Source organism: Pseudophryne corroboree, chromosome 2, assembly GCF_028390025.1.
Source record: "Pseudophryne corroboree isolate aPseCor3 chromosome 2, aPseCor3.hap2, whole genome shotgun sequence".
Lineage (NCBI taxonomy): Eukaryota > Metazoa > Chordata > Amphibia > Anura > Myobatrachidae > Pseudophryne > Pseudophryne corroboree.
In genome coordinates, this window is record NC_086445.1 from 743,642,620 (window position 1) to 743,658,521 (window position 15,902).

Consider the following 15,902-nt stretch of genomic DNA (forward strand, 5'->3'; position numbering starts at 1 on the left):
GCATTAAATGGCCGTTTTCATGGGTCTTATCCGGAGTGTCCAAAACAAGGGTCCAATTCGGAGCTGGTTAAGAGTTATTCACCCTACCCGGTACCGGTTGCTCAAGCCTGCTTAAGCCTTCTTAACCAGCTCCGAATTGGACCCTTGTTTTGGACACTCCGGATAAGACCCATGAAAACGGCCATTTAATGCACCAGGAGTCGGGAGATACCAAACATCGGACCACAAAGGTTAAATCTTAACCCATAAGGCAGGTCGTATGTACTAGCTACACGGACATTTTCATTGATCTCTGACAGTTCAATTTAAAACACGCACTAATTCATCATTACTTGCTTTGAACTGCAAAATCCACTGATAAACCTGTCTCAGTGGAAACTGTTAATACTACTAATTGCTGCTACTAATTGACTGGCTTCTACTAAATCATTTTATCACTGCTGGAAGAGACTGTCAGGCTAGAGTGATTACACTCATGTGATGTAATCAATTATTTCACAGTTAAAATTACTATCAAGGCTTTTTCTAGACCGCACTGTATTAATTATGTCTATTACGTCATGCTTGCAGGATTAATCGGTACTTAGGAATTTGGTATCTATATGTATAAATTGCTTTTAAACTGTATTTAATAAAAAGTACACATATTTTTTAGATCAGCGCTGTTATTTTTGTTTGTTTGGTTGTTTCAGTTAAGAGGGTAGAGTACTCTCCCTCTTTTTAACAGCTGCTATCTAAACAAGAGTGTTCTTTTATACTAATTTCATGCACACACGATCTATATAGCAATTAGCGCCAAGCTGTTGTTTGTTTGTGGCTGTAGAAGAACCTCTGGGTTTGCCCCTAAACTTTGCCGTCCAAAAGGACTGTAAATTGGTAGCTGAGTAAGCCTTCATAGCTGGGGGAGCTGCAGAAGGAAGTTATGTGGACTTACCCGCAGTAGCTTTGGAGATCCATTTGTCTAGTTCATCTCCAAATAAGGCCTCTCCTGTGAAGGGTAGGCCTTCCACGCCTTTCCTGGAGTCCGCGCCAGCAGCCCACTGGTGTAGCCATAAGCCCCAGCGTGCTGACACTGCCATAGCAGTGGTGCGTGCATTAAGCAAGCCTATTTCTTTTATGGCTTCCACCATAAAGTTCGCAGAGTCCTGTATATGTTGCAGGAGTAAAATAATCTCCCCTTGAGGCAAGATATCTAACCCCTTAATTAGATTACCCGACCATTTAGCAATGGCTATTGTAATCCACCCAAATGCTATCGTGGGTCTCTGGGCCACCCAAGCAGCTGTATACAAGGATTTGAGTGTAGTCTCAATTTTATGATCAGCTGCGTCTTTCAGGGAGGCTGCACCCGGAACACGCAATACAATTTCTTGTGACAGCCTGGATACTGATGCATCCACTATCGGTAGATTTTCCCATTTTTTTCTATCCTCAGGAGGAAAAGGAAAAGATGCTAGGAACCTTTTAGGGATTTGAAATTTACTATCAGGATTAACCCACGGTTCTTCAAACAGGGGATTTAGGGGGTCATTCAGAGTTGATCGCTAGCTGTTTTCGTTCGCTGCGCAGCGATCAGGCAAAAAAATGGCACTTCTGCACATGCGGCGCAATGCGCATGCGCATCGTACTATTACAATGAACGATGTAGTTTTACACATGGTCTAGCAAAGCTTTTTAGTCGCAGAGTGATTGACAGGAAGAGGGCGTTTCTGGGTGTCAACTGACCGTTTTCAGTGAGTGTTCGAAAAAACGCAGGCGTGCCAGAAATGCAGGCGTGGCTGGGCGAACGCAGGGCGTGTTCGTGACGTCAAAACAGGAACTGAACAGTCTGAAGTGATCGCAAGCGCTTAGTAGGTCTGAAGCTACTCTGAAACTGCACAAAATTATTTTGTAGCCGCTCTGCGATCCCTTCGTTCGCACTTCTGCTAAGCTAAAATATACTCCCAGTGGGCGGCGGCATAGCGTTTGCACGGCTGCTAAAAACTGCTAGCGAGCGATCAACTCGGAATGACCACCTTAGTTCCTTTGACACAGGAAAAGTGGCTGAGGATTTCTTCTTTATATTAAAATAAGATTCCTCTCCTCTGTCACCTTTTCAGGGATATGTAGAACTTCTGATAGCCTCAATGAGAGCCTCTATTCCCTGTGACGGAGTACCCTCCCTCACCTCTGAGTCCACCTCATCATCAGAGTCAGACTATAGGATATGGGCCAAAATACGTTTTTGCAGACAAATGGCAGGGGACTGAGACACTGGTTTGGGTACTGAGTCTCTTTTCATAAACTCAGTCATAGTTGTCTACAGTATTGCGTCTCTTTCTCATTGCGGGACAATTTAGTAGAAATATTGGAAATCATTCCCTTAATGGAGTCCAGCCATGCTGGCTCTGCCCCGCTAGCCTGGGAAGGTACACTACATTGAGTACACACTAGTGAACCCCTGGAGAAGAGGAACACTGTGCCTTACATGAAACACACTCTTTGCCTGACATACTGTAACAGTGACAGCACACACACATAGGAAAAGGTTAAATGCACAATTAACCCACAAAGAGCCCTTCCAGGGAGACACAGAGACAGTATGGAGCCAGCACATAGTGTCCTTACCGCTAATGCCAAGCTTAGCCGGGTCGCAGACTAAGTACCTAGATTAGGGATTTAGGGGTTAATTCAGACCTGATCGCTGCTGTGCATGTCTGAAAATGGCTGTCTTAGCCCTGCGATTGCCTCTGCTTTATTGACAGGCAGAGGCGGTCGCTGGGCAGGAGGGGTTGGGCCGGCAGTGTTTGGCTGCTGTTTAGGGGGCGCAGTCCGAGCAACGCAGACGTGCCCGGAATGTTGGGGAGGGCCGCTGCGGTGGCAGCTGCATGATGTCACACGCAGCTGCTGCGACCCGGGCAGCGACGTGTAGCTCCCTGCAAGCGCACGGGAGCCACGCTGTAGGGAGCTAATCCTACAGTACAAAAGCATCGTTGCTGTGCGATGCTTTTGTACTGGTGCAACGGGGCAGGGACTGACATGCGGGGCGGACTAGCCCTGTGCTGGGCATCCCTCCGCATGTCAGGGAAGCTGATCGAAAATGTCCTACATTTAGCACATCTACGACTAGGTCTGAATCACCCCCTTAGTACACTAATAACCGCTCCCCCCTGCTTTGACACCCTGGTACCGCTGAGGTAATCTGGAGTCTCTCCGGAGGAGCTGCACGTCCCTGTCAGTCAGCGTCTGTGTCAGCTGCAGAGGGAAAATGGCGCTGGTGAGCTGCTGGATCCGCTCATAGTGAAGCCCGGCCCCTCCAATGGCACGTGGTCTTCCCACTCTTTTTTATACTGGCTGTTTGTGTCTGAGTGCATAAAATGGAGACAGACTTCTTTTATGGCTTTGTTGCTAGTCTGGATACTGTGCCCACTGTTCAGTGTCTGTGTCCTTACACAGCGGGAGATGCAGTCTGCCCCATTCAGAAGCCATGCGTCTCAGTACCCTCATGCTGTCATAATGGCCTGCGACCTGCTAACCGGGATGCCGGCTTAGTACTCACCACTCTTCTATCTTCTGGCTCTGTTAGGGGTGGCGGCGTGCTGTGGGAATGTACGCTCGCTGTGGTGGGGCTTGCAAATAGTTCCCTCAGGTGCTAGTGTCCTGTCAGCTGGGAGCGGGACCATTAACCCTTCAAGAGGTTGGGCTTCCCCCCCAAGTACCACAATGCAGGCAGGCTAGTGCCATCCAGTCCTGCCTGAAAATAACAAACATATAAAATAAATGCAGAAAACTCTTCAGGAGCTTCCAGAGATGTGACCGGCTCCTCCAGGCACATTTTTTAAACTGAGTCTGGTAGGAGGGGCATAGAGGGAGGAGCTAGCGCAAACTTTCAAATTCTTGAACTGCCAAGAATCCTAGTGGACCCATCTATACCCCATGGTACTAAATGGATTCTCAGTATCCCCTAGGATGTAAGAGAATAGTTTTTTTTTATATTTTTGCTAATTTATTAAAAACAAAAAAACTAAGAAGTCACATGTACATAAGTATTCACAGCCTTTGCTCAATACTTTGTTGATGCACCTTTGGCAGCAATTAGAGTCTCAACTCTTTTTTAATATGATGCCACAAGCTTGGCACACGTATCTTTTGGCAGTTTTGCCCATTTCTCTTTGCAGCACCTCTCAATCTCCATCAGGGAGCGTCAGTGCACAGTCATTTTCAGATCTCTCCAGAGAATTTCAATCGGATTTTAGTCTGGGCTCTGGCTGGGCCACTCAAGGACATTCACAGAGTCCACTCCTTTAATATCTTGGCTGTGTGCTCAGGGTCGTTGTACTGCTGAAAGATGAACCGTCACCCCAGTCTGAAGTCAAGAGCACTCTGGAGCAGGTTTTCATCCAGGATGTCTCTGTACATTGCTGCATTCATCTTTCCCTCTATCCTGACTAATCTCTCCATTACTGCTGCTGAAAAACATCCCCAAAGATGCTGACACCACCAAGATTCACTGTAGGGATGGTATTGGCCTGGTGATTTAGCGGTGCCTGGTTTCCTCCAAACATGACGCCTGGCATTTACGCCAAAGAGTTTAATCTTTGTCTCATCAGACCAGAGAATTTTGTTTCCCATGGTCTGAGAGTCCTTCAGGTGCATTTTGGCAAACTCCAGTTGGCTGCCATGTGCTTTTTACTAAGGAGTGGCTTCCGTCAGGCCACTCTACCATATGGGCCTAATTGGTGGATTGCTGCAGAGATGGTTGTCCTTCTGGAAGGTTCTCCTCTCTCCACAGAGGAATGCTGTAGCTCTGACAGAGTGACCATCGGGATCTTGGTCACCTCCCTGATTAGGGTCCTTCTCCCCCAATTGCTCAGTTTAGATGGCCAGATAGCTCTAGGAAGAGCCATGGTGGTTCCAAACTTCTTCCATTTACGGATGATGGAGGCCACTGTGCTCATTGGGACCTTCAAAGCAGCAGATATTTTTCTGTACCATTCCCCAGATTTGTGCTTCAAGACAATCCTGTCTCGGAGGTCTACAGACAATTCCTTTGACTTAAACTCATGCTTGGTTTGTGCTCAGACATGCACTGTCAAGTGTGGGACCTTATATAGACAGGTGTGTGCATTTCCAAATCATGTCTAATCAACTGACTTTACCACAGGTGGACTCCAATAAAGCTGTAGGAACATCTCAAGGGTGGTCAGTGGAAACAGGATGCACTTGAGCTCAATTTTGAGCTTCATGGCAAAGGCTGTGAATACTTATGTACACGTGATTTCTTCATTATTTATTTTTAATAAATTTGCAAAAATCTCAAAAAAACTTTTTTCACATTGTCATTATGGGGTATTGTGTGTAGAATTTGGAGATGAAAAATGAATTTATTCCATTTTGGAATATGGCTGTAACATAACAAAATGTGGAAAAAGTAAAGCGCTGTGAATATATTCCGGATGCACTGTAATTGTAAAAAAATACCCCTGCCAGGACTACGCCTCTAGTAGGAGCATGTCTTGAGAAACAGCATATAGTTAAGTGGGCTTCCAGTGTATAGGTCAACAGTCAATAGGACAGCCCCATATGGTCGACATACATTAGGACAACAGGGTCACAAGGCTAATATAGTCAAAAGGTTGACAGGTAAAAGGTAGTGTTTAAGGTCGACAGGTACAAAAGGTCAACATGACAATGGTAGACACATACAAATGGTCAACACAATTTATTTATTTTTTTCATGTTTTTCCAGCTTTTGATTATATTGTCCACATGTGTGTAGTCTACACATGTGGACTACGATTGAGAATAATAACCTGTGGAGAGCAAAGCGAGCCACCTTGCCTGAATCGAGCCTGCAAGGGTAAGTTTACACTAATCGTGCTTAGATATGGTTAACCATACAAAATGACAACCAAAAAACTAAAATAATCTTCTGTCAACCTTTGTTGTGTCAACCACTGTCAATATCTGACCCAGATTCCTCGCTGCACATGAGCAGCCATCCAATGATGTTCTAGAATGGGGGACAACATGGCTAACACCATCATCAAATGGTGTTAACTATTGGGGCCAAACTTGGTACACTCAGTTTCTCAGAAATCCTGGGAGAGAAGGAAAGTATACATGATAGTGAGGAACATCAGAAATGTCTGATTTATGTGTGACTGGTTTTTGTATTTGAAAACTTTTATTGTTTTGGTCAACATAAAAATTGGAAGGTGCAAAAAATCATCCAAGTGAAGGTATAACATACAGGGTAAATGTCTGTAAGGGACTATGTGGGGGTATGCAATTAGGTCCATTTTTTTTTTTAGCCTACATTAGGTGACAAAACTGAACTTTTTACTACTGTTAGCGCGAATGAGGATTTGCCCTATTCAATAGTAGTGCAATTTTTTCGGCTAGGCGGAAGATTCAGCAGGAGAGAAAAACATGCGGATTGGCGAAGCCACGTGTTTTCTCACCTGCATAGGCGAAACACTGGCCGTTTTATCCGATTTTGAGGAATTTTTCGCCAATGCCTTTTCACAAAAAAAATTGTGGAAAGGCTTTGGTGAAAATCTCCCTAAAAAACGGATGAAAACAGCCTCAATTGAATAGGCAGGGGAGCAAAATCAATAGCTCTGAGATTACCGGAGCTAATTGCATATCCCCCTATGAGGGATATCCATTAGCCATAGTAATTTTTCACACAGAAAAAATGGGCTTTCATCACACAGCAATATCCCCATAAGTGCTGGCATCGGGGCTATTAGGATAGCCCCAGGTGAGTCAATTAGCTGCAAAATATTACTGCGGCTAATTGGATATATTGGAAATATCTCCTCCATTATGCAAACAGACTAGGAGTATTCAAATTTTAGACCTCATGCATCATAGGAAGACACTCCGTATAGCATTACTTAAACCATGCAGAAACAAGCAAGGGACACATTAGTGATGATGAATAGGCCCCATTATAAAATTCTTAATTCTGTGTTAACTTGCTTTCAAATAGATCCATGGAATTATTAGCGCAGAACCTGGAGATATACATTTTTTGTTTGATATTTGCAACAAGAATATTTAAATACATACCCTAATAAAACTTGCATTGATAAAATCTGTTTCTTCATCTGAGGTGATCAGTGAGAGTTCCACGCGACTGTGATCAACTGTAATACAAGGATACATGCAGATATGTAGAGAACATTTTTTATTTATGTTTTAAAGCAGTGTCAAATATACTTTCTTATTCAGATATTACTGTTTATGTTTTAAGTAAAATGTTTGGGATGACATTATAACTGGCATCTGAACTGTCTCTAAAGGTGTGTACACACGGTGAGATAAGTCTGTAAGATTTTGACTATATAAATCATAAGGAAACTTAATGCACATCTCAAGGTGTTAGGCAGCTTGCGATACCGATTTGATCCCGATGCGCACTCCCACAGGGTCGGTATCGCAAGGATTTATAGACTGTGCAGGCAAGTCAGTCTTGACCAAATAGTGTACTATCTAGCACAAAGTATAGTCAAAATTGGCACTTAGTCAAAATCGTACATAGACAAAATTGAAAGTACAGATAGTCAAAGTCTATGCTCTCTGTGCTATGTGGGGTCTGGGGGAGTTCATGATAAATCGAATAGTCTAAATTGGGCATAGCAAGGATCAGGGACGTCTTTTTGTATGGGCTCAATGGGCTCTTGCCCAAGGGCCCCAGGACTGTAAGGGCTCTAGGCTGATAGCTGAGGGTCTCTTCTTTCAAGGGGTACTAGATTTTTTTAAATTGGCCCTGGGGAACCAGAGATATCTGACTTCAAAGCAGTGGTCCCCATTCAAGCCTGTTAATTGCTCTTCCCAGTCAGATATCTCAGGTTCTGTCTAACTTAGAGTATTTCTGATGGTATACTGCAAAAGTTGGGGCTCTCCTCTTTCAGTGGACACTGGCAGCTTGTCTCTACTATGCCCAGCACCAGAGATATCAGCCATCAAGCAGGTGGTCCCTGCTCCAGATCCACACGCCTGATATGCAGTTTTAAATTTTTATTGGTGGATTGCTCTGGCTCCTGAACTCTGATCCCCAAGTCCCCAGTATCTCCTGAAAGGGGGGGCTCTATAGCTTTTTCTTATCCCATTCAAAGCTATGAAATCAATTTTCAGGAACTTGAGATATCTGCAGTCAAGCAAGCTGCCCTCCCACCAGAAAATGATGAATATTAAGCCCATTCCACTATCCACCCCTCCCCTACGTATTAAAAACCCCCTAGCACCCTGGAAGTCATGTACCAGGGCCCCTTCATTCAGCCCAATGCACCCTTCTACAGTTTAGTGCTCTCCCTCCTGCCCCATCTGTGCAGTAAAAGAGTAATTAGTAGAAATTACTGCTCCAGGTCCTGTATGCTGAGCAGAAGATAGAACACCCCCTACCGCCCACGGGACATCAAAGCTGTCGCTGATAGCACCCCCCACCCCTAACGCTGGAGGATGGGTAGCGGGCCCAGTGCATTGCTGTGCCCAGGGGCCTACACTACTGTTAAGATGGCCCTGCAAGGATCTCACCGTGTGTATGCACCTTAAGGCTGGGGTCACACATAGTGGTTTAGCGAGTCCTCTTCAGCAGGACCCGCTTGGCAGGAAGGAGCCTGCACATGGTATTCTATGTGGCCGTCTACACATATCCTGCTGAACTGCACCCACTGGATGCAACCGCGGCATGCTGCGGTTAAGCAGGATGACAAGACGGACGGATGACAAGTACAACACATACATTTGAATGTATGTAAGTACACAGTTCGGCAGAACCGCAAACTCATCTGCTGGAAGCTTGCAGTACGGACAGCTAAAATGCTAAGTGTGGCCCCAGCCTAACTCTGTCGCTATCAGACTATTTGTTATGTATGTACAGGTATGTTTCTAAAAAAAATATGAGAAATTCAAAATCACCAAATACTATCGGAGATCAGACTAAGGGTATGTACTAAGGCTAAAATGTGGATTGATCGCATTCCACATATGTACAAAGCTTTGTTAATTAAAACTTTACGGAGCTTGTACCTGGTAGATGGCGTTGCCTAAGAGAAGCTTATGGGATATTTTCTACATTATTCCCTGAGAGGGATCCAATAGGATTCCTCCCAATATCCCCCATGGCTCATATGTCATCAGAAGGACTCCCATGTCATAAACCTGGAAGTCCTTTCATCTCAAAAGACAGCTCTTTTCGGATCCCAGCAGCCAGAATACCGGTGCTGGGATCCCAGCAGACAGAATACAGATGCTGAGATCCCGACAGCCAGAATGCCGGCAGGGGGGCGAGTGCAACGACACCCCTTGCAGGCTTGGTGGCTAGCTGCGCTCGCCACAGGTTCTATTCCCGCTCTATGGGTGTCATGAGTACTTACGAGTGGGAATAGGCATGGCGCCACTGCCGGGCATTCTGGCGGTCGGCATCCCGGAGTCGGTATTCTGACCGCCGGCTCCCGGGAACATAACTACATCCCAACAAAGTGTGTGTCGTAACTTTTTCTAAAGTGAAATAATGAGTAAATTCCAGACCTACCATCCTGAAATTATTTACACAGTGTGACCATTTTGAGAATTAAGTGGCAAGGGACAGTTAAAAGTGTGTGCAAGTGATACACAGCACCCTATGGTACAAGGGAAACAATACAAGAGAATGCTTATGATGCACTATAGAAAAAAAAAAGATATTTATAGTCCAAATATTTTATTTTAAGTATATTGTATACATATCAGACCCAACAATCAAGCTTATTGCATAACCTGCTTACAAGGCCAGGTGTAATTAGCAATTGCTGTCCCCTATAGCAGATTGCTTTGTGCAGGAGGGAAGGGGTAGTGATAAGTATCTATACACTGCTGAAAAGTCCCCACTATCTACTCTTGAGAGTATGTGCAGTTAAGCCCCGGCTGAGCCTTCAATTCTATTACATTGGAACTAAAAGCCCAAACAGACTCAAATGTACATTCTCTGGCCCCATGAATGCTCAGGAGAACAGAGCCAGCCTGTGGAGTAAACGAACAGTTGTTGCTGGAAAACTCCTTCAACACTGGGCTCTACAGCAACCACACAGGCTGCCACAGTGGTATTTACGCCACTGTCGCTAGTGTTTTACCAGTAGCACATGCAGGGGGAGTTCGGAGTATCCAACTACCCTCCACCCCTTCTCCGATGGCCAAAACCTTATTTTCAGAGATGGATACAGCTGTGTGTCCATCTCACCACAAACCATGACTGCTACAAGCTTACAAACAAGTAACACAAATATAACACAAATATATATAGTAACATTTACATTATCTATAACTACTGCCATCGTCTCATATCAGTTCCCTGCTTTGCCCTCCATGTCTTTTGCATAGGTTTGCCATAATATCGCTTTATTTTGGGACACCTATGGATTACACAGATTCTGTGGCTGAGTGAAACCACGTGAAATGCAGGCTTCAAATTAGCGAGCCACAGAACCTGTGTTATACCCCTTTTAAATTGTACACACAGGTCCAGCCCAGGTCACTTGAAACAAAGCAACCTGCCCCCATTCCTCCGGCCCTCCACTTTTGTTTCAGCACAGCCGGGTTGTGTGCTGGGGAGGAGAGATGGGAAGGAGGGGGGATGAAGATTTGATTATGTATATTACATTTAAACTAGTAAAAAGGAGAGTTATGATAGACTTACCATTGTTAACTCTCTTTCTGCGAGGTCCACTGGGTTCCACTGGAAAACGTCGGGAAAGTAGAGTGGATCTTGATCCAGAGGCACCAACAGGCTAAAGCTTTAGGCTGTCCCAGGATGCATTGGGGCCTCCTTTCTAACCCCGCCTCCAGGCACTGTGAGCTCAGTTTCGTTAACCAGTCCAATGTAGGAGCAGGTAAGAGAGAAGGCAGATGTTAGTCACATAAAACCACATTCTCATGACAGGAGAAGGTACCAGCGGCTAATGCCATACAAACCCATAGAAGCTAGGTGCGTCAGGGTGGGCGCCCTGTGGAACCCAGTGTACCTCGCAGAAAGAGAATTAACAATGGTAAGTCTACCATAACTCTCCTTTTCTGCAGCGGGGTACAATGTGTTCCACAGGAAAACATCTGGGATTTCCTAAAGCAGTTCCTCAAGGGAGGGAATGCGCCTTAGCGGGTATGAGAACCCGGCAACCAAAGGAAGCATCCTGGAAGGCGGAAGTATAAAAGGCATAGAGCCTAATGAACGTGTTCACCGAGGACCATTTAGCTGTCTTGCACAATTGTTCTGCAGACACGCCACGGCTGGCTGCCCAAGGAAGTCCAAGAGACAGAGTAGAATGGGCTTTAATAGCAGCAGGAGCTGGGAGACCAGCTTGCGCATAAGCTTGTGCAATCATCACTCTAATCCATCTGGCCAAGGTTTGTTTATTCGCAGGCCAGCCATATTTGTGAAAATCAAACAGTACAAAAAGGGCATCTGACCTCCTGATAAAGGCAGTCCTCTCCACATAGATACAGAAAGCCCTAATCACATTCAAAGACCGCTCTTTGGGGGACAAATCCAAAGAGATAAAGGCCAGGACTACAATCTCTTGGTTAAGGTGAAAAGATGACACCAACTTAGGTAAATAACCTGGGTGAGTTCTAAGAACTGCCCGGTCATGATGTAATATAACAAAAGGTGGACGACAGGACAAAGCGCCTAGGTCCGACACCCTTCTAGCAGAGGCAATAGCCAACAGAAACAGGACCCTGGCTGTGAGCCATGTAAGGCCCATTGCAGTGGCGCACCCAGGGGGGGTTTCCGAGTACCCAGAGACCCCCCTCCACTAAAAAAAAAAAAAATTTTTTTTTTTTTTTTTTTTTGCTGCATGAGTATTATTAATGACTGTCTAGCGTCCTCTGCAGCCTGCTGTCTTCCTGGTGGCACTTGCAAGTGCAATAAAAGTTTACTTTATTTTAATTATAGTGCATATATATCCATGTGCCTACATATATACATACATACATACATACATATAAACACACACACACACACACACACACACACACACACATGATATATATATATATATATATATATATACATGTGTATATATATGTGTATTGTATGTGTGTGTGTGTATATATATATATATATATATATATGTATGCATGTTTAATATGCTATGTATATGTGTATATGGGTTCACTACGATCTCCCGGCGGCTGGCCTCCCGGCGACCAGCATACCGGCGCCGGGAGGCCGGCCGCCGGCTTACCAACAGTGTGGCGAGCGCAAATGAGCCCCTTGCGGGCTCACTGCGCTCGCCACGCTACGCGCGCCACACTATTCTATTCTCCCTCCAGGGAGGTCGTGGACCCCCACGAGGGAGAATAAGTGTCGGTATGCCGGCGGTCAGGCTCCCGGTGCCAGTATGCTGGTCGCCGGGAGCCCGACCGCCGGCATACTGAAGACCACCCGTGTATATGTATGTGTGTGTGTATGTATGTATATATATATATATGTGTGTGTGTGTAGATATGTGTATATATATATATATATATATGTGTGTAGATATATATATATATATATATATATACACACACACACACACACACACACACACACAGACACACTAGTTTTACGGACCCAGCATATACTGGGTCACCTCAGTCCCCACCCCCGTGATTGGCTCCGCCCAGTTCTGGAAACCCCCCCATGCAAATCCTGCGTTTGCCACTGCATTGTACCAAGAGGTTCAAATGGAGACTCTTGCAGATCCCGTGGAGCCACCGGAGGGACATAGGGAGGCTGAATCCTTAACACACCCTGAGTGAACGTATGAACGTCAAGTAGAGATTTTTCTCTGAAACCACACCGACAAGGCAGATATGTGAACCTTGATGGAGATCAGACACAGGCCTAAATCCAGGCCTTGTTGCAGGAAAGCCAGGATTCTGGATGTTTTTAATCTGTACACATCATAGTTCTTATCAGCACACCAGGTGAAGTAATAAATCCAGACCCTGTAATAGATCTGGGCAGATGCCGGATTGCGGGCTTTCAACATAGTTTGGATGACTGCCTCAGAGAATCCTTTGGCCCTCAGGAGTGATGCTTCAAGAGACATGCCATCAGAGCCAATCTGGCAGGGTCTGGATAAAGACACAGGTTCTGTACGAGGAGGTCTGGTCTTTGAGGAAGTAGAAGAGGATGCTCTGTCGATAGACCCTTCAGGTCTAATAAATAATGCCGTTTGGGCCACGCCGGAGTGACAAGTAGTAGTATCCCTAATTCTTGTTGGAACTTCCGCAGGACCATCGGCAGGAATGATACTGGAGGAAACATGTAAGGCAGCCTAAAATTCCATGGAATGGCTAGTAAGTCCACGAACGCTGCTTTAGGATCCCTGGTCCTTGATCTGAAGACCGGAACTTTGTGACTGTGTCGAGATGCCATCAGGTCTACATCCGGTAGGCCCCATGTGTCCACTAGTTGTTGAAAGACTTCCGCTTCCCAGTTTCGTACACCCGGAATGAACAACGCCAATATTGCTGGCAGATGGCGTTCCGCCCATCGAAAGATTTTTGACACTTCCAACATTGTCTGATCGTACTTGAACAGGCCTGTTCTGTACCAGAGGCAGGGCAAGAGTTAACGTATTGAATACCGCCCACAGCTCCTGAATGTTTATCGGGAGGAGAAACTCCTCCTCGGTCCAACGACCCTGGAAAGAGTGTTGCTCCAACACCTCACCCAACCTCCGTAGCCTGGCATCTGTCATAAGCAGGACCCAGTCGGGGATCCAGAAGGGACGGCCCTTGCTCAATTGCTGGTCCTGTAGCCACCAGGTCAGCGATTGATGAATCTCTGGAGTCAAAGTAATCATGTGAGATTTGATCCGATGAGGTAGGCCGTTCCACTTGGAAAGAATTTACCTCTGCAGAGGGTGAGAATGAAATTGAGCATACTCTTCCATGTGGAATGCCAACACCATCAGTCCAAGTACTTGCATTGCCGAGTGTATCGACACTCTGGGGCGACAAAGGAAGCATCTTATCCTGTCCTGAAGCTTCAGGACTTTCTCTGGGGACAGGAACAGACGTTGACTGTGTGTGTCCAGGAGTGCTCCCAGGTGCACCAAGCTCTGAGTTGAGACCAGCGATGATTTATTCCAATTAATGAGCCACCCGTGGGATTGTAGGATGCTTACCATCAGTTGTAGATCACTGAGGAGGACATCGTGGGAGTTTGCCAGGATCAGCAAGTCGTCCAGATACGGCAGGATCCTGACTCCCTGGCGACGGAGATGTGCCGTCATTACAGCCATGACCTTGGTGAAGATCAGAGGAGCCACAGCCAGTCCAAATGGCAGTGCCTGGAACTGATAGTGTAGGTTGCCAATAACAAACTGCAGATAGTGCTGTTGTGACTTGGCAACAGGTATATGCAGGTACGCATCCTGAATATCCAGGGATACCATATAGTCTCCGGGTTCCATCGCCGGTACAATTGAGCGCAGCATCTCCATACGTAACTTAGACACTCTCACAAACTTGTGTAGTGATTTGAGGTTGAGTATAGGCTGGAAGGACCCATAGGATTTCGGGACTAGAAACAGGGTCGAGTAGTAACAACTGTATCGGCACTTCCACTCCTCTACCCAGGAGAGAACTCACAACCTGCTGCAGAGCTTGCGCGTTTAGTGGATCTGAAGGGATGACTGTGGTGCAAAACTGGCGGAGGGGACGTCTCTTGAAAGAGAGTGCGAACCCATGAGAGCCAACTTCTCGCACCCATGCATCTGAAGTGGTCTTTAACCAGACCTGGGTGAACTGCAGAAGTCGGCTTCACACCCTGGGGTCCCCCAGGGGGAGGCCCACCCCGTCATGCGGCAGGCTTGTCTTGTTTAGAAGCATGCTGACGGGCCGCCCAGGACTGCTTTGTCTTGGGCTTATTGGTTTTGGAAGCACGAGACTGTCTCGGGTATGCTTGACCTTTTGCTTTCCCTTGAGGGCAAAAGGAACGAAAAGTGGTACCTTTTTGCCTTCTGTGCAGAAGGATTAGCATTTGGGAGAAAGGCTGCTTGGCCGCCGCCAGTTCAGACACAATCTTATTTAGGTCTTACCCAAACAATATGTCTCCCTTAAAAGGGAGTACCTCCAAGGTCTTTTTGGAGTCCAGATCCACCTTCCATGACCTCAACCACAGAATACGGCGAGTCAGAACATACGTAGTCGACGCCTTGGCCACCAACACACCCACCTCAGAGGACGCCTCTTGAATATAATAAGAAGCGGTGGTGATGTGAGACATGTATTGTCTGGCATTGTCAGATATATCCTCAGGCAGCTCTTCCTCTAATGCCTGAACCCATGCTTCAATACCTTTAGCAGCCCAGGAGGCAGCAATAGTGGGTCTATGTACAGCACCTGTCAGGGAGTAAATACATTTCAGGCTTATCTGTCGGTTCTTTCAGTGAAGTGACAGTGGTGACAGGCATAGTTGATGACACCACTAGGCAGGTGACATGAGAATCCACCGGCGGTGAATTTTCCTGCTTGTTACATAACTCTGCAGGGAGAGGGTAGCGAGCTAAGGCCCGTTTAGAGAGAGGGAATTTCTTCCCTGGATTAGACAAGGGTTCCTGCCTGATGTCCACCAAATAGTCAGAATGGGGTAACAGATTTTTAGCCACCTTCTGCCGTTTAAACATGTCAGTTTTCTTGGTGACAATAGTGGGTTCCTGATCATCAGTGCTTTGTAGGATTTGCTTAATAGCAACCACTAGAGCAGGGACATCAATTTGCATTGTAGAATCCTCGTCAGCAACGCCTGATTCAGTGTATGACAGGACGGTATGCTCCCCCTCCTCTTCAGGTGAAACATCTGAGAGATTTGTGATTGTGAGGAGGAAGCAGTCCGCTTAGAGGACCCAGCGACACGAGAGTGACCGCAGGTAGATTTTTGT

At 46.1% G+C, this 15,902-nt stretch overlaps 1 protein-coding gene across 3 annotated transcripts in view; it reads right to left on the reverse strand.

Annotated features, from left to right (window-relative positions):
• PTPN22 (protein tyrosine phosphatase non-receptor type 22) overlaps nucleotides 1-15,902 on the reverse strand; it is a 386,022-nt gene that overhangs the window by 184,667 nt on the left and 185,453 nt on the right. For all 3 annotated transcript variants that reach the window (XM_063955409.1, XM_063955411.1, XM_063955410.1), the window contains one exon: nucleotides 7,057-7,133. In XM_063955409.1, coding sequence (XP_063811479.1) covers nucleotides 7,057-7,133 — 77 coding nt within the window. The remainder of the gene's footprint in view (nucleotides 1-7,056; nucleotides 7,134-15,902) is intronic.